Genomic DNA, 25,294 nt, shown 5'->3' on the forward strand with positions numbered 1-25,294 from the left:
AGGCATATTCTTTATAAATAGCTTGAGTTCTAGACAGTGAGGTCATTGTGCAAAGAATCTTTTTTATAAAGCTTTTAAATGTGTCTATTGATGTCATCCACTGAAGAAAAATAATAAATTCACACCCAGCTTGCAGATGTCAATAGTGGTATCATTAGGACAGAGTGTAGTAAGGACATTTTTCTAATTTATGGAATGCATTTCTTATGACAATAAATGCAGCATCTTAGAATTCACACTTCAAGTGTTAATTCTCGAAACATGTTCTGTCCAGAATGTTTGATGAAAGGTCACTGATCTGAAAAGTTAATTACAGAGGATATATAGCACTTAAACATCTGTTCCAGCAAGCACTTGCTGGTGATTATGCTGCTCCTGAATTTCCTCCATCTTTCCTAAACCTATCAGATAACTTTGCTTCTCACTCCACAGGTGCTGCCTGACCTGCTCAGTATTTCCAGTAGTTTCTGTTTTTATTTCTTGTCATTGGGAAATATGCCAACTCTTGCAGCTGTGCTGTCTGGTCATGGTACAGTTCTTTGCCTTTCCCCATCATCACCTACGGTTGCAATAAAGCAGTGATCTTTGTTACTCAGCTATCATCAAAATGAACATTGAATTTTCCAGTTTCAGGTAATCCACTCCCCCTGCATTCCTTTCTCATTCCCACCAATCCACTCGGGATCTCTCCCCATTTGCTCACTTTTTCCATCAACCCCTCCACCCCATGTTACCAAGACTCATTATCCTTGCCTACCTGCTTCCACCTGCCCATCACCCACATACCTATCTACCTGGATTTCTGCCCCCTTGGCCTACCCTTTCTGTCCCCTCCCTCACCCGGCTCCATCTACCCATCATCCCTCCCTTATCTGGTTCCACCTATCACCTACCAACCTCCATCTCAACCTTGATCTCACCTCTTTATACTGGCTACCTCCCCTCTAATCCCTCCAATTACTGGACAGATACTTGAATGAGCAAGGCATAGAGGGATATGGAATTAATGCAGGCAACTGGTATTAGTATACATAGGAATAATGGTCGGCAGAGATGCGGTGGACCAAAGGCCCTGTTTCCATGCTGTACAACTCTATGACTCTATGATTATTGCAGTTTCAGTATTGTATATGTTTATTTTCTGAGAAAATCATTTCAGAAAATTGTAATTTTCATTTCAATTGTAATTAGCATAGTACAAGGGAGCTCACAGAAAACCAGTCACATTGATTTTAGATTACTTGTCCCAGCATTAACATCCTTTTCACTGTTTACTTAAGTATGGCCTTTGTGTTAACTGATTGTTGTTGATCTCATCAGAAATAATTTGATTGAATTGCTAATCTCAGCTGTGTAACAAGAGAGAACTAATATTAAGTAATTACAACATGCAGATAGTGACGGAGACCAAGGCTGAACATGTCGATGTAGGGTTCTGGATGCAATTGGAAGTATGGGCCAGAAGTGTGCTTGAAATTATACTGGTTATTTTACAATTCAAGTTTCCATTAAAATTCATTTGCATAATCATAAATGTAAAATTTTCAGTGATCCAGTGCATTTGGCCAGTCACAATGGAATATATATTTTTCTTCTCCATTAAGAAGTATTCCTTGATGTAGTTAGTAGCGGTAACCTATTGAAATGTTACAAATGCAATTGAGACTGAGTTTATCAACAAAAGTAAGTGTTTTATAAGGAAATTCAAGTCCTCCACCAGTGAGTAACCTGATTTAAACCAGCAAAAATGACTATTTTAAACAAAACTGAACTAAACTAATTAATGTATTTGTTAGTGAACATTAGTCTGCTTTTTGGTCAACTTTTTAGAAATGAAAATACAGTTGATAAATGTCAACTACTAGCTGAGCACCCAAGGCAAGTACGATTTAAAGAGATTTTCTGAAGGAGTACAATGTTTTGGGACAAAATCCTGTATCAAGACTGAAATTGTAGAGGGGAGGTAGCCAGTATAAAGAGGTGAGATTGAGGGTGAGATGGAGGTTGCTAGGTGATAGGTGGTACCAGATAAGGGAGGGATGATGGGTAGATGGAGCCGGGTGGGGAAGGGACAGGAAGGGTAGGCCAAGGGAGCTGAAACCCAGGTAGATAGGTATGTGGGTGATGGGCAGGTGGAAGCAGGTGGGGAAGGATAGTGAGTCTTGGTAACATGGGGGGGTGGGTGGGTTGATAGAAAAGGTGAGCAAATGGGGAATAATCCTGAGTGGATTGGTGGGAATGAGAAAGGAATGCAGGGGGAGTGGATTACCTGAAACTGGAAAATTCAACGTTCATATTAGTATTATAATTCCAAGCAAGCTCATCTCCAAACTCTGAGACCTGGGACTCAACACCTCTCTCTGCAAATGGATCCTTGACTTCCTGACCAACAGACCACAGTCAGTGAGGACAGGCAGCAACACCTCCGCCACAATTATTGTCGACACTGGTGCCCCACAAGACTGTGTCCTCAGCCCTCTTCTCTACTCCTTATATACTCATGACTACGTGGCCAGATTCTGCTCTAACTCCATCTACAAGTATGCAGATGATACCACCATAGTGGGCTGGATCTCAAATAATGATGAACTGGAGTACAGGCAGGAGATAGAGAGCTCAGTGACATAGTATCATGACAACACCCCTTCCCTCAATGTCCGCAAAACAAAAGAGCTGGTCATTGACTTCAGGAAGGAGGGCAGTACACACGCTTCTGTTTAGATCAACAGTGCCGAGATCGAGAGGGTTGAGAGCTTCAAGTTCCTGGGAGTGAACATCACCAAAAGCCTGTCCTGGTCCAACCACGTAGACACCATGGCCAAGAAAGCTCACCAACGTCTCTACTTCTTCAGGAGGCTAAAGAAATTTGGAATGTCCACTTTGACTCTCACCAATTTTTATCGATGCACCATAGAAAGCATTCTATCCAGATGCAGCACGGCTTGGTCTGGCAACTGCTCTGCCCGTGACCACGAGAAACTGCAGAGAGTTGTGGACATAGCTCACTACATCACGGAAACTAGCCTCCTCTCCATGGACTCTGTCTACACTTCTCACTGCCTCAGTAAAGCAGTTGGCATAATCAAAGACCCCACCCATGCCGGATATTCTCTCTTGTCCCCCTCCCATCGGGCAGAAGGTACAACAGCTTGGAAGCACGTACCACCAGGCTCAACGACAGCTTCTATCCAGCTGTTATGACTATTGAATTGTCTCTGATACAATAAGGTGGACTCTTGACCTCACAAGCTACCTCATTATGGCCTTGCACCTTATTGTCTGCCTGCACTGCACTTTCTCTGTAACTGCAACACTTTATTTTGCGGTCTGTATTGTTTTACCTTGTACTGCCTCAGTGCGCTGTTGTAATGAAATGATCTGTATGGACGGTATGCAAGACAAGTTTATCACTATACTGGTACATGGGGAAATAATGAACCAATTTACCAATTTAGCATGGGCTGTAGGCTATCCAACTGGAATATGAGGTGTTGTTCATCTAGTTTGCATTTGGCCTCACTGTGGCAGTGGAGAAGGCTGAGGACAGACAAGTTGGTGTGGGAATGGGAAGGAGAGTTAAAATGACGTGTAACCGGAAGCTCAAGATGGCAATTGCAGACAGAGTGCAGATGCTCTTCAAAATGGTTGACTGGTCTGTGCTTGGTCTTGCCAACATAGAAGAGGCCACATGACCAGCCCCGAATGCAATAGACCAAGTTGGAGGAGGTGCACGTGAATCTCTGCCTCTCCTGGAAGGCAGCTTAGGTCTTGGGATGGTGGTGAGGGAGAAGGTGCTGGGACAAGTGTTGCACATCCTACAGTTGCAGGGGAAAGTGCCAGGGGACAAGAAAGGGTGGGTGGGAAGAAATGAACAGACCAGGGAGTAGTCCCTGTGGAAAGCAGAAAGATGGGTAGAGAGGAAGACGTGACCGGTGGGGTCCCATTGGAGCTGGTGGAAATGGCAAAGGATGATATTCTGGATGTGGAGGACAGTATTTTTTGCATAAAAAATGATTGTAGTTACTCTGGGGATAATTCACTTGTGGTTAAAGGTCCTTGATAAAGCCAGTAGCCACAATTTTCAATATTACAAGTGGAGACCCTATCCTCTTGCTCATACCTGCACATACCTTCCATCAAGGGGGTGGTATCAGGATTTGGAACAGTGTCTGGCATCTTATCCTCCTCCAAGCTTGGAGGAGCTTGGGGAATTGTGGCCGCCGTGCATCCTTACTCTGTGACTCAATGAAATTAGTGACCTTCAATGCAAACGTCTTCAGGAACTGAGAGTGAGGCTTTCCTAGTCTGTAGAGCTTAGATCTATGCGTGGCCTGCTAGTTATTATGTTGTTGTGGATTTCTTACGTTTATCATTTAACAGAGTGGGTTCTGCTGAACAATGTGTGGCGGAATGGTCTTTTAACACTAGATCCTTTCTGCAGTGCTGAACCAGCTGCCTTTATATTACTGGCAGTCGATTGTTGGTTCTTGGGGATCCTTTCTGCTCTCCCTTGTCCCCAGTGTGCATTTGTCATGTTTTGCAAATCCTCAGAGGTGAGTGGAAAAAAATGAAACCAGTCGAAAACAGCTGGGGAGAACTAACAATATCAGAAGACTTGTCCTTGTAAATAAAAACAATCTGTTAATCATTTTAATTTGTTGGCAGAGATGAAACTCTAGTTTAAAATTAGAATGAATTTCAAAACTTATCTTGTACTTGAGATCCAGTAGAATGTTAATTGGATTTTGCTTTGAGTGAAATAATATAAATCTTTTAAATATGTTTTCTTTAAACAGGATGACTTCCTATTAATTCACTACGATAAAGGACCTTGCCGAAACAAGCTTGGCCATACACGTGCCTCTGTCATTTGGCACAGAACCCAGGTGAGTGTGATAAATGCTTGCCACTTACAAAGTTATTTCAAAGATTTGACTTCGAAATGGAGACCACTTATGGGGCAGTGATACTAATGAACTTACTTTGCTTTACCTGCCAGTGCAATTCTGAGGAATCACTGGAATACACAAAAGGTTTATCAGTAGCAATTTAATTACAATTTACACTCCTTTCCTTTCTCAATAAATCAGAATATGGGTGAAGTGGGGAAGAAAAGGTAAAATTCGATTGATATATTCATCACTGACTTCCCCTCTCTGGGCACATCACTACAGTTCTCTCCCCCCTTAAATAAATGGATGAGCTCCCAGCTCGCCATAAGAAGATTTGAACTGTCTTCTCCCAGATATTTTGTGTATTTGGTTCTGTGACTCATGGAAACTACTTGGCATTTAGCATCTGACTGTTTTACTTGCCCTCTGGGTAGGTGGCTGGGATTGATGGCATTGGAATTTCTTAAGCAGCTTATCTGGCTGTTCCTTCAGCCTTGGAAGCAGGGGAGCTTTTGTTGGTGTCAGGACACATCCACACAATGGTGGACCAAGTGCCCAGCAGCCGAGGAGTCAGTGTCTAATAGATCACACCCAAAGCTGGAGACTCGGTTGCATGTAAAGTCTTGGTGATGTTGCTCTATTGTTGAAATGCATGAGGTGTTCCCCCTTGCCCTGGAGGTTTATATAATGTGAAGCCATGTGAATTGGCTTAGAAATAAAGTGGGTGAAACTCAAATGAAGAGCAGCCACACAACCCGAGCAAACCACTGGGCGACAGTGTTGAAGTGGTAAAATCAGTCATCCATCTCAGCAGCACCTACTGGAAACAGCGACACAGAAATTAAATGATGAATCTTGGTCGCATTCAAGAGTGCGAAACAGCTCAAAAGATGCATCTGGCACTCTGGCATTAAAACAACAGCAAAGATTCACCACTGCATCATATATACTCCCCATAATGTTCATAACTCAGAGATTTTGTCACTAATGGTGTCAGTGCAGAAAGCTGGACACCTTCAACCACTGGTGTCCATGATGGATACTTTGCATCTCCTACAGTGGACACATTACCAACTACAAGCTCAGTTGTCAAACACTAGTTCAACCAGCAGCTGAAATGGTCAGGTTTGAGAGGCTCCATTTCTTCCGACCGGTTGTCCAAGCAGATTCCTCAGCCAATCTCTTGTCCTGTGCACTAGCATCACCTAGCCAATTTCAGGATGGCAAACATGGTTGAGGTCACAGTAATCAAGTGCATTCAAGATCAGGTCATGGTGTCCTGTGGGATGCAAACAACTGAGGAAGAAGAGGAATATATTCTAATGATGGGTCTTCGACCTGGAACTGTAACTCTATTTCTCTCTCCTGACCTGTTGAGACTTTTCAACATTTTTTGCTTTATTTCAGATTGCCAGCATCTGCAGTTTTTTTAAGAATATATAATTTAAATCTAATACAGTATATTTGCATTCTGTACAAAACATATTTTTCTGCTGAAATATATCACTTTGATAAAATTGGTAATAATTCCAGCCAGTTTTAACTGTGCAAGGAATGTGTTTGACAGCCCAACATCTGGTTTACCGCTGCAGTTTCAAGAGGGTATGGGCTTGATGTCCCTTTGCTCCTGTGCTAAGATACCTGCTTAATTTAGAAATTAAAGAAGTTGCTACAAAATTGAGTTAGATTAAGGAAGGTCGGTTGTGGCTGCTAAATGCAAAGCTCTGTGGGTGTGAAGATTGCCAGGTTTATAAGGCGAACATTTCCATTGATCAGTAGTTACAGCACTTTGTAAACAACACATCTATTCCTTATTTCTCTGCCTATTATGTCTGTCTGCTGCATATGATTATTAGATTCTGTCTCTGTTCCTTTTCATCATTGTTACACTTAATACAATAGGGTTACAAATGGACAATAAAGAAATCTTTGGTCCATTTACATGAGCAATTGACTCGTATTTAATATTGTTGGATGAGAGTGTAGACTTCTTTATTATTGCATAGTAGTATAGTAATCACATTTTATCTTCTTTCTCTCTTTTAGGTAGTTGGAATATTTGCGGGCTTCGGCCTTTTGCTGTTAGTAGCATCACCTTTCCTCCTGCTTGCCACACCGTTTGTCCTTTGCTGCAAGTGTAAATGTAACAAAGGAGATGATGATCCTTTACCCACATAAGCATGATGCCCCGATAAAGAAAACAGGAGGATGGAATTTTATGAACATTCTTTCCAATATAACTATCATCTTAAATCATTTGATTTTGTCCCATGATATTTCCCAGAGTCAACATTTGTTTCCCCAGCTTGCACAAGTCCAGAGTCTCTGAGAGTGCAGTGAATTTAAAAAAAAATGTGGGAAAGAAGCAATTGGGTTATCCAGGAGACAGTTTATTCCAAGAGAATGCACAGGAACTTGGTAGACTGCACAAACCTCTGGAATACAGGAAGCAAACTTAGAAAAGTACTTGCTTAAATGGTTCTAAAAGAAGCGATATACTTGACAGTGTACAGCTGTACATTTAAATACAAGATTTATAGGTTATATGAAGAAGGAAAATAAGTAATTTTGGAATAAACAGAAAATGGCTGAGATGCAAGCAGATGCTTCAGGATAGAGAGAGAGAGAAGGCCTTCCCTTACATTTGCGATGAATAGTAATAGGTTCTCTGTTCATTGCAAATTGTATCAGAATTGGGCTTTTTTTTTACATTAAAAAAATCTCTCACACCCTTTTCTATAAAGAGACAAAAGTCAATTTTACTGTATAAAATCTTTCAAGAAGCATTTTTGACAATTTTGATTGGAGATCTAAAGGTTTCATCATTTCTAAGTCATGTGATTTTTTTTTCATGCCATTTATCTAGACCTGTCTTCAAGATAATATCTCCATGTTTTTCTGTGTTTATTCTTTGAATCCATAAAGGTGCACTGTTTCTTAATAGATATCTGCAATAATGTTTCTGTAACTTTGACTGCAGATGGGAAACTGATTACTGACTAGGGGACTGTAAACATGCAAACTAATTCAAAACTTACCACATTCTCATTGTCAGAATGATGTTTATTGAAATTCATTCCTCAAAAGTTGCTGTGTTTTGTGCTGAGCACAAATGATCTGAATTTTCACTCGTTTTGACAAACAAAACATACTTATTGACTCTGAAAGGATAAAAGGAAAATGACTTGCCCATTAAAGACTATAAATTGCTCTTTGGCTTTTATCAAATCCATTTTTTGATCTATTTCAAACACATCAGGATCACAATCTATTAATTTTAAACCATTGTAAATCCTGTTCTTGAAATTACTGCTTGCCCTTTGTAGTTGAAAGATGAATGCCTAGTGATCAGAAGCATGAATTAAGGAGGTGGGTAACAAAATGGATAAGAAATCCAGTGGATAGTTTTGAATGAACCAGGATTCTGAAACAAAAGTGGATAACAAGAAGAATCAGAGTCACCAAAAAAAAACACTGAGGAGTGAAATTGAGTCATGCTAGTGAGCTTTGTATTCTTGCCTATTTGGATGTTTATCTCTTGCAGTGTATTATTGTGTTTTTAATTTCTAACTTAATTGCAAGAGCTTTTATTCTAACTTCACAAAATTATTTCTACATCAATGCACAATTGTTAATGGCTAAAGTAACCAGGAACAGAAAATAGAAGGCTTTTTTTTAGCAAGTTTATCTATTTTTGGAGTCTGAAAGTGAACACAGACTGTTAATTTTTGTGGAACTACAAATTAAACCAAAGGTGCACAAATTCAAGGAGCATGAACTAGGAAGCAGCTTGAACCAGGTTGAACTGTAGTTAGAAAGCAATATGAATATTGGAATATCTTGGCTTCTTTGGAGAGAGTCGGAGTGGGAATTCGGGCTGTGGGGATAGGAAAATCTCTAGTTGGGTTGTAGAGACAAAAGACTGCAAATGCTGGGATCTGGAACAACACACAAAAAGCTGAAGGAACTCGGTGGGTCAGGGAGCACCTCTCAACACCATCACCTCCCCCCCACCCCCCGCCCCATTCGTCTGCCAGCTCTTACTCCCACTCCCTCCACCTTTTCATAGTGGCTGTCTCCACTCTGTCTTTCAGTCCAGATTAAGGGCCTTGACCCAAAATATTGACTGTCCATTTCCCTCCACAGATGCTGCCTGACCTGCTGTTCCTCCAGCTTTTTGTGTGTTGCTCTAGTTGGGTTGTCCTTGCACTTCTGTTATTATTTTTAACAATGGCATCATGAAATGTTTCATGGTTTTAATTTCTATTTCTTCATGTCAAAACAACTACTGCACATATAATTAACTTATTTAGTAATGTACCATTTACTTGCTGTCGACAATTTACAGATAGCTGTAGGATTGCGGGATAACATTGTCATTGCATTTACTGGGATATTTCTGTGGGATTTGCAGATCCATGTGTCACTTTCATTTGCTGAGGAATAGTATTGAATTCTCAAGGACTGAATGGAGGCTTGGTTTCACTTTTTTCATCTTTACTGTTTAATACAGATGTTTTTCCAAAAATTTATTAAACAGCAAAAGACTGAATAATTAAAATATCACACTGTAACTTTTGTTATGGTTTTTAAACTTATCTTCTGCTGAGACAAAGATGTAACTAAGTAATGGTCAGTCCTACAATTTAAGATGATAAATTCTTCTGTGGTGTCTCTTACTATTTTCACTGTTGACAGAAACTTCACACCAACCTTTTGATTGACTCAGGTTAAGATATACTTTCCATTAAATGACCAGGATCAAAGAGATCTAATAGCTATGTGTAAACTTTGTAAATGAAAAGAAAGCTACCAAATGAGCATAATTCATAAAACCCCATGAAAGTTATGTACTTGAATTAAGTTACTTCATTCCTTCCTTAGAGTAAAACTAAAGGCATACAATCAGGGAGTGAAGCATTTTTCCTTTTATCCTTTACAAGACACAATTAAGGATGCTCATGCCATACTAAATTTTAGACTGAGCACTGATCTTAAGGTATTGGGGTCAACTATTGAAATTACCACCTTGTTTATCTCCAGGGAGCAAAATAATTCTTTCTGCAACATTTTTACACATAAATTGAAGTCATTGCTGCATAATAAAAACAATATTTTTGCGATACATGACCTCTTAATTAGATATCAAGTCAAAAGAAAATTGCTAAAGGTTGGAGCTAAGAACCCAAACATTCTCTGAGAGAAATGTTTTGTACTTAAAATGAATGCTGATCACATCTCTCCTTCGTTTTTGGTAGCTGACAAGCTGTGGATATCAGTCAGTCATCCCAAAGCAGTTCACTAGCCAGGCCATTATTTACATTATTTAGTGCTGATCTAATTGGCTGGTGAAAGAAAACGGTGGGTGAGGTGGCTGACAGCGCCCTGGGTTAACAGCTAAATCGAATTTGGCAACTAAAGACCCACACATAAACTCTGACCATTTGATGACCAAATTTGTATCAAGGGCTTTCACATTGGGAACCATATTGGCATGAGCAGTCAAATGCTATCCATTTCCTGCACACCTGAAGCTCACAGCCTTCCCAATTTGTAACAGGCACACTCTCTGGGCTGCTTGCATACAGGAGAACACTCCTTAACAATCGCCTCTTTCACCTTGATACGTCATCCAAAAGAAAATGGCACGACATTGTTTAGTTTGCACCCTTCTTCCCGACCTGCTTCCATTGTACGTGCATTGGATCGTTAAAGTCTGGGTGAATTTGAAATCTACATCCCATTAATTTATATCTATCTCAAGTTGGTGATGGTTAATTGATCTTGCTGAACCTATCCATCAATGTGCAAGCAGTGCCAAGCTCAGCCTTTTTCAAAGTCTCCACGATCATAAAACTCAAAAGGGGGCCAGCTACTCCAGGAAGAAGTGGCCGCATTGATGGTTGCCTGGAGTATGATAGTCAGGTTTAGTTGTTTAATATAGCTTTAAAAAATCTGCAGTTTATAAAGAAAGCAGATAGAAAAATCTTCATAAATCCAAATTAAGTGGTGATAGAAATGAAGAGTTTATTCCTCTCTACTACAAATCACAGTAAAATGTTAAATTGTTGGTGTCAAAATAATACCTGCAGTCTGGCTTTGGTGGGAAAGGGATGAAATACAATGGGATGACCCAAACTGCAGTTCATTCAATATTGCCTTTCAAATCAAACTGCATAGGGTTTGACTCAATTTCCTGCATCACTGGAAGCACTTCCTAAAATATCATTCTCAAGTTGCTGTTCGTCACCACAAATTAGATGTAGCAAGTCAGATGGTATCTTAGCCCAGCTGCTACATTTGTTAAAGCTTTTTGAATTTGTGAAATATCTCACCCAAAGCAGGAACCTACAGATGATTTCAAAAATTAGCGTGCATTGATTTCTGGAAAATCCTACTCTGAAAGGGTTGCATAATCTAAAAACTGCATGACTTTTTATTTTACATTGAATTCATCACATAGAAACAGAATATTCATCCCAACTCATCTGCTTCATTTCACCCTATCAACTGAGGCTTTATTCCTTTCCCTCTCCATGTATTTAACCTAGATCCTGCTTAATGGCATTTGCACTGCTTGTCTGAAAAAGACGTTTTTGTGTGTTGGTGATTCATTTTTGGTCTTACATATACTCTGCATGCTTTCTGTACACATATATTTAAAACTAAACAATATTGGTTTGCCATGAAGAATAATTTTTATTTACTATCTTATAAAAATATTGTTTTAGGAGAAATAAATCAAGAGTAAATACAATAGTTTTTTGTCAGGAACCACATCATTGGTCTGAAAATATTTTTATGTAATCATAGTAACTTGCAATTTGTGTTGCAATGCACATTGTCTTTTACCCCTTTTTTCTTGGTTCTTTTTATGACAGCAAAATGGTGGTAATTGTCTTGAGAACTTTTAATGGTTTCTTCATAGCTATGTTTTCATGTGGAAATGTTGCCAAAAATGTTATTGTGTATGTTTTTTTAATGTTAATGATAAGGAATGTCCAAATAATGTCAGCTTTATTTTTCCTCCTTCTCTCTACAATGTTGCCAGTGATTTAAACCCAGTCTCAGTTTCTGATTGATCATCTATGTATTGTGCTAAGGGTTCAATTTTATGCCTTAAAATGCTTCCGTGAACCATGTCAATGTTAAAGAAAATGATCTATATTTAAATTATAACTCGCCAGTGCAAAATATTTGTATAATCTCATATAAATATGTGAAGCTCTCATGATCTCCATTCTGTGTATTGCTGAGCATGGACTAACCTTGTCTGTAAATAACTAAATGTGTTTAAAAAATATATATATAATTGGTATCGTACTTTTTCTAAAATAAAAGAATGCAGATATCCAGAATTCCTTTGTGTTGCCAGAATTTAAAGTTGTCCTAAATTTTTAGTGTACTTTGAAATTGAAATTGGACATCCACAGATTGGAAAGGTTTAGAAGGTTATGGGCCAAGCGCATAGCTTTGATGGGGCATCTTGGTCGGTATGGGCCAGTTGGGCCGAAGGGCCTGTTTCTGTGCTGTACAACTCTATGAATTCTGTCAAAGTGCACTGGAAGGGTTTTCAGTGCCTAGAAACAGCACCTCCCCCAGTTCTGGGCAAGGTCCAATGGACATCTGATTTTTCTGTTGGTCTTCAACTGAAAAATAATTCCATTAAAAATCCCGAGACTTCCATCATAAAAATAAAGATGCATTGTTTTCAAAAAAACCAGCAACAGTGCCACAAAGGAAACGGTCCAGCATCATCTCAGTGGTATGATTTGGGAGTCTTTTCCAATGTTTTTAAATTAATGGCCTGGAAATTCAGTAATATTATGCACTAATTGATGGAATGTTATCAGAAATCCTACTTTGTGTTCCAATAGCACACGTTGATATCACTCACAAAATTGATCTGCATGTGGCGTGGGGCCTACTTACAGTCGCAGACCTTAACAAGAAGGTTGGGAACTGCTTAGGTATTAGATAAAGGGAGCCTGACCTTACTTGACCCACTATCAGGGAGCCTGAAACATCCATCTTCCAGGCAAGTTCTTCAAATGGTTTAAATGGCGTTTGCTCCCACCCCTCACTGTCAATATCTTCAGGCTGTATCCCCCACCACCCAGTACCTGCCCCCAACCTTCGCCTCATCATCTAGAACTGACACTCCATCATCTGATCATGACTCACACCCAACCCCCATCTCATTTCTGTCTTTACTGATAATGGTGTACTTCTCGAGTTAAGCAGTAACAACAGTAACAGTCCTAATCCATTGGGAGGTAACTTGGACCAGATTATCCTGGGATTGATCATTGTTGGACATTCCTCGGACAGCATTGCGTGACGAGCATCCCCCTTGGCTGGTCCCGTCAGGTCACCTCCATCTGTGCAATATCCACATCCCCTTCTAGTCTAGCATTAAGTTTACAGTTCTGCAGGTTATGACTCTTTAAGTACATACTCAAGTGCTGTTTAAATGCGGTGAGGGTTTCTGCCACCACCACCCTCTTAGGCACTGATTTCCAGAGCCCTGTCATCCTCTGGGTGAAAAGTTTTGTTTCCCTGATCTCCCTTCTCATCCTTCTACCACTTGTGTTTAATCCATACCCCCTTGTTTTTAACGACTTTGTTTAAGGGCATTATATTCTGTCCCTTTCTGTCCAGTCCCTTCATAATTTTATAAATCTTAGTTAGCTTTCTGCTTGGCTTCCTTTGTTTCAAAGAAAACGTAGCTTATCCAAATTTTCCTCATATTTAACATTATCCAGCCCTCTCATCCTTGTAAATCTCCTCTGCATCCTCACCAGTGCCACAGATTTTTCTTACAAAGTGCTGATCAGAATTGCATGCCATGCTCAAGCTGTGTTTGTAAAAACAGATTTAACATACCACCCCCCCCCCACCCCCCACAGCAGGAATGTGGAAAGTGTGTAAAGTTCTAAAGCAATGAGATGTAAGGCAGACCAGGGTTTCCACCCAGTTTCTGGAAATCCTCTGTTTCTCTGCTTTGTTTAGAATCCATCTATTTATTGTGTATTGCCTTGCCTTGTTTGCCTCCTTAAATATACTATCTCACATTTGTCCAGACTGAAATTCATCTATCACCCCACCCCCCAGTTAAAAGATTCAAACAGAGTAAAGCAGCACACACATATGTCTGAGATATTAGGGCTTTAGTACCGGTATTCCAAGGCAGTGCTGTTTGACGCACCTGCTGCTGCCAGTACATAGGCTTTTCAATAGTTTGAAAGCTGTTTGAACTAGGAAACAAATTAGGTGAGAATAAGAATCCATGGAAGTCAAAAATTACTTTGTCACAAACTGTGGGGCTGAAACATCTTGCCCTGTGTTAACTCATTTAAATGATTGGGCAGATTTCCCATTTAAAAAGAACGCAGAATAACCATTTAAAAAGGACACAGTTCACCAAATTTCCAATACTATCATGCCATTGTGTAATTCAAACAATCAGGGATGTAAGGATAAAGGTTTTTATGCAGAGAACAGTTACGATCTGGAACTCTTGACATGCATCAGATGTAAAACCTTTCATAATATAGACTAAAGTGATAGCTAAAAAGTATTGTGCTTGGATGTTTAGAAGAATTCAGCTGTAATAGGAAATTTAAAACCTAAAGTTCTCCCGAGCAGCATTGACAGTGCCCATCGTGTTTTTGTAATAACCATGTTTATGCCAATTCTTCATACCAGTCCTTGAGGTTGCAGTGTTGTACCTACCGACATGAGGATGTAGTGTCCTGCACTGACAAACCATTAGTCTCTATGCAGGATGAGTAGCTACCCCCTTTAAAATGGATAAAAAAACTCAGATTGTGGGAAGAACTCAGTGGGTCAAGCAGTATCTGTGCCTAATCCACTGAGTTCTTCTAGCATTCTGTGTAATGTTCCAGATTCTAGCATCTACAGTCTCTTGTGTCTTCCCTGTTGGGGATTAGTCTGGAATTACGAAATTATATGGATAACAGGTAGTAATAGTGTTGAATAAAGACCCTTTATACCTCCCAGCTACAGCTTCTGTGTGGCTCTGTTCAGCAGTCGCAACATATCCTTACAAGGGGTATTATCCCAATTCAACAGAACTAAAATTTCAGATCTACCCTATTCCTTGTACTTTGTACAGAATCTCTTAACAGACTTTGTGGCATTCTCATCTTTACCTTTTCATTGTTGATAAAGAGTTGATGATGTCATGAGTCAGCTCCCCCTACCCCCTCAGCTCTAAGGAAAGATGACAAACTGATCCATTATCAATAACCAGTATGCTTGGTCTTCCAAATCTAATGAACGTTATTTGAAGTGCTTTTGAAATACTGCTGGTGGTAGCCAAAGGAAGTCCACCATTTTTGAGAAAATTACATAATAATTACACAATGCAGCCAGATAGTTCACAGCCTCCACCAACCTCCACTTAAGGTCTGGCCACAAGGTTATCCCAACATTAAGGTTCGATGAGCCAAAAAAGAATAACATTTTGAAAAATATTATTTAAGCTCAATGTCATTCAAGGCCTAGAAAGGCAACTTTGGCCCGTAGGAATACAACCCTCTACACCAGTGTGTGTTGAATGAGAAACTAATATTAGCTCTTTATGCAACACAGCTGGTATAACATGTTACTGTTCTTTGAATATCAATTCCCCATGGACAAACAGTTCACCTTGGAAGTGGGTGGAGGCATTTGGGCTCCTCTGATTTGTCATAAAGACAGCTGTGCTGAATAATAACCTGCAGCTATTTCTGAGCCTGGTTATTTGCTGCAAGATGATCAAGTTGCTGCCAATGTGCATCTCTGACTGGAAGCAATTTGTGGCAATCACTTTCTTCCAGCTGATGTAAAATTACAAGCAATAATAACATCTGGCCAGCGTGTTTGTTAGGGCTGTCTTTTCCCCCTCATAAGAGACTTTCAGGCAAAACGTTTGGAGCCTAAAACATTCATAGGTACACTATTTATAGGTTTGAGTGCATTTGATTTTAATGATAATTGCTTCAATGATTACCACATTCAGGTTGTGGATGCAACATTGAAATTAACCTCAGGAACTCTAGAAGCTCTTTTCTGACCTGTTGGCTCACGTATTCTGCTTTTAAGTTCCTTGAAGCAGAGGTGACCGGTTGTGCATTCTGCATCATTGCAACTCCAGTTAACTGGTGGCCTGACTCCAATTTAGGTCCAACACACGACTTGCATTCAATAGCACCGACCCGACTGATTGCTGCCATTCCTGCTCTGTATTGGTCACTCCAGCTGTTCGTGTGCCAACGATCCTTTTCTGTGACATTTTGCTGCAGTGTGTTTTTTTTTCTCTCACACGGCACGGCTTATCACGCAGCAGGGCACTGCCCTCGCTTGTGGAACTCATGCTTCAGCCTGCTTTGGGGAATTGTTAACATTGCCTCCAGAGCAGCTGCTGGAGAGCCTTGGGGTTGCCCAGCTTCAGGTATTGGACTCATTCTGTCCTGTCGCCTCCCAAGTAACTTGGAGTTCTGCCTTCATACACTCAGCCCTGTGGCATATCTCACCGACCTACTCCAAGGTCAAATTACCTTCATAAAGCAATCTCTGTTACACCCTCCAGTCTGAAGTGCTGACGAATATTTGGTCTTGGAGCACTTATTCTGGTGTTATTGTACTGAACGCACAAACCTCTTCAAATTTTCAAAATGCTGTGGGACATTCAGCGTAGGCCTCACCAGTTTCCCAAACTCTCCCGTTAAATTTTTAGCTCTCAGAAGAGACAGACACAGTTTGCCACAAACTGCACCACGACTGTATTGTACTTGTCTTCATCCTCAGCTTGTTCATCCAAGTGGAATAAACTTTGGGTAGTTCTGCCCTTATTGCAGTGTTGTTACCTGAACTTGTTCTGACCCAAAGATGGTCAGCAGGTGAGGAGATGTGTAAGAAGAGTTCTCACTTGGTTCCCTCTCCACTTCCCTGTCCTCCTACTCCAGTATCTCCCATTCCTAATACTCAGTTTTAAGAGGACCAAGGATATTTGTAGGACAAGGATAAGGTATTTTCTGAAACAATCAAAATATCTCAGTTTGAAGTGAAGTTATTTTATAAACTGATCTCTCTGGTTCTTGTATACATAACTATACACTGTGGGCAGCACAGTGGCACAGCTCGGAGAGCTGCTGCCTCACAGCTCCTGTGGCCTGGGTTCAATCCTGACCTTAGATGCTGTTTATGTAGAGTTTGCATCTTCTCCCTCCTATCTTCTCCCTTCCTCGGGTGCTCTGGTTTCCTCTCGCATTCCAAAGGCATGTCAGTTGGTAAATTTCCCCTTGTGTAGGTGGGATGGGAATGTGGAGAGAATAAGCTACAGGGAAAATTGATGCTAGAATAGGGTCGTTCTATAAGTCAGCCTAGACTCAATGGGCTGAACAGCCTCTTCACTGTTGTGAGGAAATAAGGAAATATGGGAATATCATTGGCCTCCAAAGAAATAAATTACTCTCTGTCTCAGCAGCTGTAGTATGCACATGTGAAGAAACTTTTTAACCAACATGAATCCACTTTGATTTAAAGTACATAACTTAAAAGTAACTTTTTTTCCAAACTATTCTGAGCAAAAATAAACAAGAAACCCTGAAAGAACACACATTAGAAATGTTGCCTTTGCCAATGCCAGGAGCTGCTTTGTGCCACTTTCAGCATGGGTTTGCACCACGGTCCAATTATTCAGCAGATACTGGAGAAGAAGACCAGCCATCATCTTAACGAATGGCAGAGGAGGCTCGAAGGGCCATGTGACTTCCTCCCACTCCTAGTTCTTACTTACCAGCAGGAAGGGTTGGTTCAACAGACTTGGCTCAAGCTGACAATACACATCCTGCCATTCCATTTCCTATTTAATTTTATCTACTCAGAATAAATTATAGCGAGAAAACATTAAATACAATGTTCTCACTAAATCTCATTTATTTGAAACTATAAAAACTATAAGCGAAACATAGGAATATATTCCAACATAGTTAAGTCAGAATATATTCCAATTTGCAAGCCCATAAGAAAATCAATTTGCAAAGCTACTTTTATACTTGTGACATAATGACCTAACTAGAGAGAACCTTAATGTTAGTATACTATATATACTTCTTCGAAGTAATTTTTCAAGATTATGATGCTGTAAATGGATGTAATGGTCTAGAGATTCACTGGGTTCACATTATTGTATGTGTTTTCCTAGATAGTCCAGTTTTCTCCCACATGTTGGTAGAATTTATTACGGCAGCCAATTAACCTTAGCATTACTAGTGGCAGGAAAATCAAAAGGAGAAATGATGAGATCTGAGAGATGATAGTTACAGGGAAATAAGCTGGTAAAGGCTTGATGGGCGTTAGTGCCTCCTATGTGAGAAATTCTCTCTTGTATATATCTTTAAGAAATAGTGTGGGTCATGTAGCAGCACAGTAGCAGCACTGATGCCATTTACAGGGGGAAATCAAGCATGTTACTTTGTTGGGCAGTCAGGTGCAAATCATCCCTATTCTTTCCATGAGCTAGACAACTATAGGTGTAAATGTTAGATGGAATCTGGCTGACTGCTCAGCATTTTAATCATTTTATTAAGTTTTAACCATGGATTCTTTCGTCATGGAATAAAAGTAGAAAATTTTGAGAAATAGAGTTAATAAAGTTAATAGAGTTTACTGATGATGTCAAACATTGATTCAGTTTTGCAGGTGCATGGTATTGATTCAAGAACAAGTGTTCAATGTATGGCAATGGTAAAATCAATGGACCAAATTATTTAAAAGCACACAGGCTATTGTATAAGGATTGCAGAAAAAAAATGATTCCAATGGGGCCAAGAAAGTTGGGGGTCAGTCCATCGTGCAGTGGTGTTTGGCAGGAGCAGGGGTGAAGGTTTTTTTTGCCAATAAGTCTATTTTTCAATATTTAAAATCCTCTCTTTTGGATCATAGTCTCGACTGTGGACATTGCAGACTGCAGCACTCACTCAGGGCTAGTTGCAAATGAGGGCTTGTAGTGGGTCAGTGAGGGGTCAGGTTGGGGAGTGGAGGGGAGAAAGAACGGGTTGGCGAGATAGTTGGGGCAGGGGAAGGTGGGATAGGCTGAAGGATTTAGAATGGGGAGAGGGAACAGGTTGGAGAGCGTGGAGGGGAGTAGAGGAGAAGGAAGGGGAGGAGATTTGAAGAGGGAATATATGGGGGAAGGGTGTGAGAGTTAGAAGCATGAAGGGGAAGAAGAACATGTTGTAGATTGGCGTTGGGAAGGAGGATAGGGATGGGAATATGTGGGTTTGAGCATTCTGAATACGGTCCCTTGTCTGTCACTGATCACTGTACACGATGGCCATGTGAGTCTGTAGCACTGTGACACCAGAGAAACAAAGCCAAAATTAGCCTTAACCTTCTTTTGTAAACCTTATAGAATTTTATAGAATTTTGCTGGATTGGACAAAGATAATTTCAAGAGTGGTTGAAGACCTCTTTTTGTTAATTAGAACAGATGCTTTTATTAAACAATCACATGTGACTTGTTCTTTTCTGGAACTGTTCATCAGGTCTTTGACTGGATTTTTATAAAATGTATTGTAAACAATATACTACCATATTTTTATTCCTGATTTATTGAAATAGGTTACCATCATAAGGTTTTTGGGAGAGTTTGCAGAACTTCGCTCTGCACAAATTACTTATTGACTAACACCCAATTTTAATGATCATAGAGATAGGACCTGCATTTTATCATTAGCCCCTACTAGAAATGACGCTGGCAAAATGTGGCATCTGAATATGAGGTGTGGATTATAGGAAGGTAACTGTTTGTTCAAATCTCACACTTTTCTCAAGGGCATTAGGGAGAAATAAATATGTTGGACTTGCTAGTGACAGCCACGTCACGTAAATGAGTGAATAAAGAGAAAAATTGATCCATCTCTGTCTCACCTCAGCTTCACATAACGGAATTAAGGTTATGGTGAATTGGTTGCATTAAGGAAACCAATATATGAGGAAAGGTGGTGGATGAAATTTCTTTGCCTCCAAAAAACACAGGCTGTCTCACCTTTCCCTTAGGAATTATAAGAAAATTGGGAAAGTTTGTAACATGGTCAACTGGAAAGGGATGATGGGAAAATAGGCCAGTAGCGGAGGTGGTTTAAAGGTCATGCTAAATGAGCAGAACATTCATTAGATCAGGGAAGTGTTTCGATTACAGGGCATAGCTAGCTGGAGCACAAGTAAACAAATGGAGGTTGTGATATAGGCTCATTGCAGGAGAACTGATCGTAAGATAAGTAGAGTCATGACAGAAGGACAAGACCATAAATTAGGGCACCCAAATGCAGGGAGAATGAAGGCCAAAAAGGCTAAAATCAACCCAATAGAAGATAAGGACAACTTAAAATGTTATAATTATGGAAAGACAGGACTTCTTGTCAGGGAATGTAAGGAAAGGAAGGAGAAGACCCCGTACACCCTGTACCTCTGGTGCAGCAATTATTGGAAGATGGCATGCTTATCGGAAGATGGGACAATAGATCACTGGGCGAGGAGTGGAGGCCAAGAAGGAAAGGGACCCAAGCAGAATAGAGCAGGCAATCAGAAGCAGGGGACACCCCAGCCTGGGAATCAGTGAAGTATGTTAAAAAGGTACTGGGATTGTTTCATTATTGTAGGAATTCTGTGGGAAATTATTCCAAATCGGCTGAACCTTTGCAGGAATTTACTATAAAAAGGTGGAGGGAAGGAGTGGATCCGGGTGAGAAGGGAGTGCTGGGTAGATGGAGCAGGGGACAGTGGGGGTAGTGCCAGAAAATGGGAGGTGACAGGTGGAAGTGACAAAAGGCTGAGGATGGAATCTGACAGGAGAGGAACGTGGAGCATGGGATCAAAGGAGAGAGGTGATGGGCAGATGGGGAGGATGGAGGAGGGGAAAGAGGCAGGGTGACAGGGGCCCTCTTTCCCCTCCACCACCCTCTCCATCCGTCCCATCACCCATCCACACCGCCCACTAGCTCCCTTTCCAATGCAATCCCGTCTTCCCACCTCCGTCCCCTGATTCCGTGCTCCACCTTCCTCTCCTATCAGATTCCATCAGCTTCAGCCCTGTGACACGTCCCCCCATCACCTCCCAGCCTCTGCCGTTATTCCCACTCTTCCTTCCCCCATCTGCCTACCACCCCACCCCCCACCTGAATCCACTGATTGCCCACCAGCTCTTGCTCCACCCCGTCCCTCCTTTTTTACGCTGGCTATTTCCCCTCTATTTTTCAGTCTGGATGAAGGGTCTCGACCCGAAGCGTCAACTGTTCATTTCCTTCTGTAGAAGCCGCCTGATCCGCTGAACTCCTCCAGCTTTTTGGGCAGAATTAATAGCTTTGATGGAGGTCCTCAAATTGGTAAATTAAATTGGTTAATTAGTTTATTGTTGTCACATGTACTGAGATACAGTGAAAAACTATGTTTTGCATCCATACAGATCATTTCATTACAACTGTGCATTGAGGTAGTACAAGGGAAAACAGTAACAGAATGCAGAATAAAGAGTTACAGTTACAGAGAAAGTGCAGTGCAGGCAGACAATAAGGTGCAAGGCCATAATGAGGTAGATTGTGAGGTCAAGAGTCCATCTTATTGTACTGGAGACCATTCAATAGTCATAACAGCAGGATAGAAGCTGTTCTTGAGCCTAGTGGTACATGCTTTCAGGCTTTTGTACCTTCTGCCCGATGGGAGCAGGGAGAAGAGAGAATGTCCGGGGTGGGTGGGGTCTTTGATTACATTGGCTGGTTTGCTGAGTCAACAAGAAGTGTAGACAGAGTCCATGGAGGGGAGGCTAATTTCCATGATGTGCTGAGCTGCATCCACAACTCTCTACAGTTTCTTGTGGTCCCAGGCAGAGCATTTACCACACCAAGCTGTGATGCATCCGGATAGGATGCTTTCTATGGTGCATTGATAAAAATTGGTGAGGGCCAAAAGGGACATGCCAAGTTTCTTTAGCATCCTGAGGAAGTAGAGGTGCTGGTGAGCTTTCTTGGCCATGGCGTCTGCATGGTTAGACCAGTACAGGCTATTGGTGATGTTCACTCCTAGGAACTTGAAGCTCTCAACCCTCTCAACCTCAGCACTTCCGATGTAAGCAGGAACTATGAACAGGAAAGAGAATAAACATTTATACCGAGAGCAGATATGCCTTTGGGGTTGTACGGGATTATATCATCGTGTGGGCATGAAGAGGATATGTCACCTCCTCTGGAGGGCACATACAACATGAAGAATATGTTAATAACCTGGTAGCAGCAGCTGGCCTCCCCCAGAAGGCAGCCTTGATAAAGATAAGCACCCAGAAAAAAATGCAGACCCCGCAACAGAACACGAGGAAAACACTTGGCCCAGATGGTGTCCCAGGCTTCGTGCTCAGATCTTGTGCTGATCAGCTGGCAGAAGTATTTGTGGACATATTCAACCTCTCCCTGTTTCAATCTCAGGTTCCCTCCTGTTTTAAGAAGACCACTATCATCCCGGTACCAAAGAAAAACAAGGTAACATGCCTCAATGACTACCGACCAGTGGCTCTGACATCCACCATCATGAAGTGCTTTGAGAGGTTGGTCATGGCACGCATCAACTCCAGCCTACCAGACAACCTGGACCCACTGCAATTCACCTATCGCCGAAACAGGTCTACAGCGGATGCCATCTCCCTGGCCCTACACTCAGCTCTGGAGCATCTGGACAGTAAAGACACCTACGTTAGATTATTGTTTATTGACTACAGCTCTGCCTTCAATACAATAATCCCAAGCAAGCTTGTCACCAAACTCTGAGACCTAGGACTCAACACCTCCCTCTGTAACTGGATCCTTGACTTTCTAACAAACAGACCGCAATCAGTGAGGATAGGCAGCAATACCTCCGACACGATTATTCTCAAAACTGGTGCCCCACAAGGCTACATCCTCAGCCCTCTACTCCCTATACACTCATGACTGTGTGGTCAGATTCTGTTCTAACTCCATCTACAAGTTACAGATGATACCACTGTTGTAGGCCATATCTCAAACAGCGATGAGTCGGAATACAGGAAGGAGATAGAGGGCTTAGTGGAACGGTGTCATGACAACAACCTTTCCCTCAATATCAACAAAACAAAAGAGCTGGTCATTGACTTCAGGAAAGGGAGCAGTGTACATGCACCTGTCTACATCAATGGTGCTGAGGTCGAGAGGGTTGAGAGCTCCAAGTTCCTGGGAGTGAACATCACCAACAGCCTGTTCTGGTCAAATCACGTTGATGCCACGGCCAAGAAAGCTCACCAGCGCCTCTACTTTCTCAGGATGCTAAAGAAATTTCGTTTGTCCCCTTTGACTCTCACCAGCTTTTACAGATGCACCATAGAAAGCATCCTATCAGGATGTATCACGGCTTGGTATGGCAACTGCTCTGCCCAGGACCACAAGGAGCTGCAGAGAGTTGTGGACGCAGCCCAGCGCATCACGGACACCAACCTCCCCTCCTTGGACTCTGTCTTTACCTCTCGCTGTCTTGGTGTAGCAGCCAGCATAATCAAAGACCCCACCCACCCGGGACATTCTCTCTTCTCTCCTCTTCCATCGGGTAGAAGATACAGGAGCCTGAGGGCATGTACCACCAGGCTTAAGGACAGCTTCTACCCCACAGTGATAAGACTATTGAACAGTTCCCTTACACAATGAGATGGACTACGACCTCACGATCTATCTTGTTGTGACCTTGCACCTTATTGCACTGCAATTTCTCTGTAGCTGTGACACTTTGCTCTGTACTGTTATTGTTTTTACCTGTACTACTTCAATGCACTCTGTACTAACTCAATGTAACTGCACCGTGTAATGAATTGATCTGTACGATCAGTTTGTAAGACAAGCTTTTCACTGTATCTCGGTACAAGTGGCAATAATAAACCAATACCAATACCAATACTGAAATGATTATGCAGATAGAGCAGCTAAAGCATTAATGGAGGAAGAATGGAAATGGACAGAGGACATGAGTCTCACTCCCATTAATAGAAAAACCAATATGTCAGAGAATGTAAGAGACATCCAGGAGTCTGCTCCAGGGAAGAGAAACAAAAGTGGGGGCAACAGTGGGGAGTCCAGGATTGCAACAGAATGTGGTGAAAGGATGAGTAGATAATAGCCCCAGCCTGTATTCGGCAGATTTTGATAAAGGTTTCTCATGGACTGGCACATATAGAGACAGGATGCCACATTAGATGAGTCGTTGGAGATGGAAAGGGATGGGAAGAGATATAGCTGTACATTGCTCATGGTGCATAACTTGTGCGCAGGGTGAGCCAGGGAGGGCACCAAAAATATGAATGGAAAATCGAGGCCAAGGGGACTGTGGGAATGTAGATTTGCCCCATTGAGGCAGTTTTCACATGTAGAGCATAAGATTAGAGAGGAAGTTTATAAATTGCCATGAATGTTTAAGGTTTTTTTAGCTTTGTTTTACTGAGCTTGCACCAAAGGAATTAGAATTGGTTTATTATAGTCATTTGTACTGAGGTACAGTGAAAAATTTATCTTGCATACCATTCATACAGATCAATTCAATACGCAGTACATTGAAGTAGTACAGGGTAAAACAATACAGAATGCAGAGTAAAGTGTCACAGCTACAGAGAAGTGCAGTGCAGTGCAGGTGAACAATAAGGTGCAAGGTGATAACGAGGTAGATTGTGAGGTCAAGAGTCCATTTTATTGTACTAGGGAACAATTCAATAGTCTTATAACAGCGGGATAGAAGCTGTCCTTGAGCCTGGTGGTCCAGAATAGAACTGAGGCATGAAATAGCCCTTCACATACCTCCAATGGAACTGGCATCTCTGCACAGTTTCTTCAATGCCTGTTTTCCAAGTGAACAGCTATTATTTTCAGTTTTTGGCAAGATGTTTCTCTTTCAAGAAACACACATTTCCTTTAATTGTTTAAATTTATTTGTATAGCTTTTGATGATCTCAGTCTATCAGGGTCACTGAAAATCTATTTCTAGCTTTTACAACTTTTCACAGCAATGAGTTGCCAGGAAGTACCAAGGGTGGTCTCTCAGGATACAATGCCTGAGGCCCACTTGCCACTCAGACCCTGCTCCATCTTTTGGGTGTGGAGGGTCAGCATGCTCCCCTTCTACATCCGGGAAAGGTTGATGAGGAGGAACGTGGGGCAGACAGCCTAGCTGTGGACCAGTTCCAGGACAATCTGACCCATTATCTCTATCTGTTCTTCAGCCAGAATGTTGAACTTCTCTATGTCAGGTTTCATTTGCCACTTCCCTACTCCACTCACCACTCTATAAATGTCCTCCTGAAGTCCACGACTGTCACCCTCAATGTCACACTTCCAAAATTTGCAACATAA

General features: G+C 41.4%; 1 protein-coding gene across 4 annotated transcripts in view; it reads left to right on the top strand.

Annotated features, from left to right (window-relative positions):
- LOC127575100 (probable E3 ubiquitin-protein ligase RNF144A-A) overlaps positions 1–12,228 on the top strand; it is a 64,589-nt gene extending 52,361 nt beyond the window's left edge. For all 4 annotated transcript variants that reach the window (XM_052024755.1, XM_052024754.1, XM_052024756.1 and 1 more), the window contains 2 exons: positions 4,797–4,886; positions 6,939–12,228. In XM_052024755.1, the coding sequence (XP_051880715.1) occupies positions 4,797–4,886; positions 6,939–7,070 (222 nt within the window). In that variant the 3' untranslated portion in view covers positions 7,071–12,228. The remainder of the gene's footprint in view (positions 1–4,796; positions 4,887–6,938) is intronic.
- Positions 12,229–25,294: the final 13,066 nt, after the last annotated feature.

This window comes from Pristis pectinata, chromosome 10, assembly GCF_009764475.1.
Source record: "Pristis pectinata isolate sPriPec2 chromosome 10, sPriPec2.1.pri, whole genome shotgun sequence".
NCBI lineage: Eukaryota > Metazoa > Chordata > Chondrichthyes > Rhinopristiformes > Pristidae > Pristis > Pristis pectinata.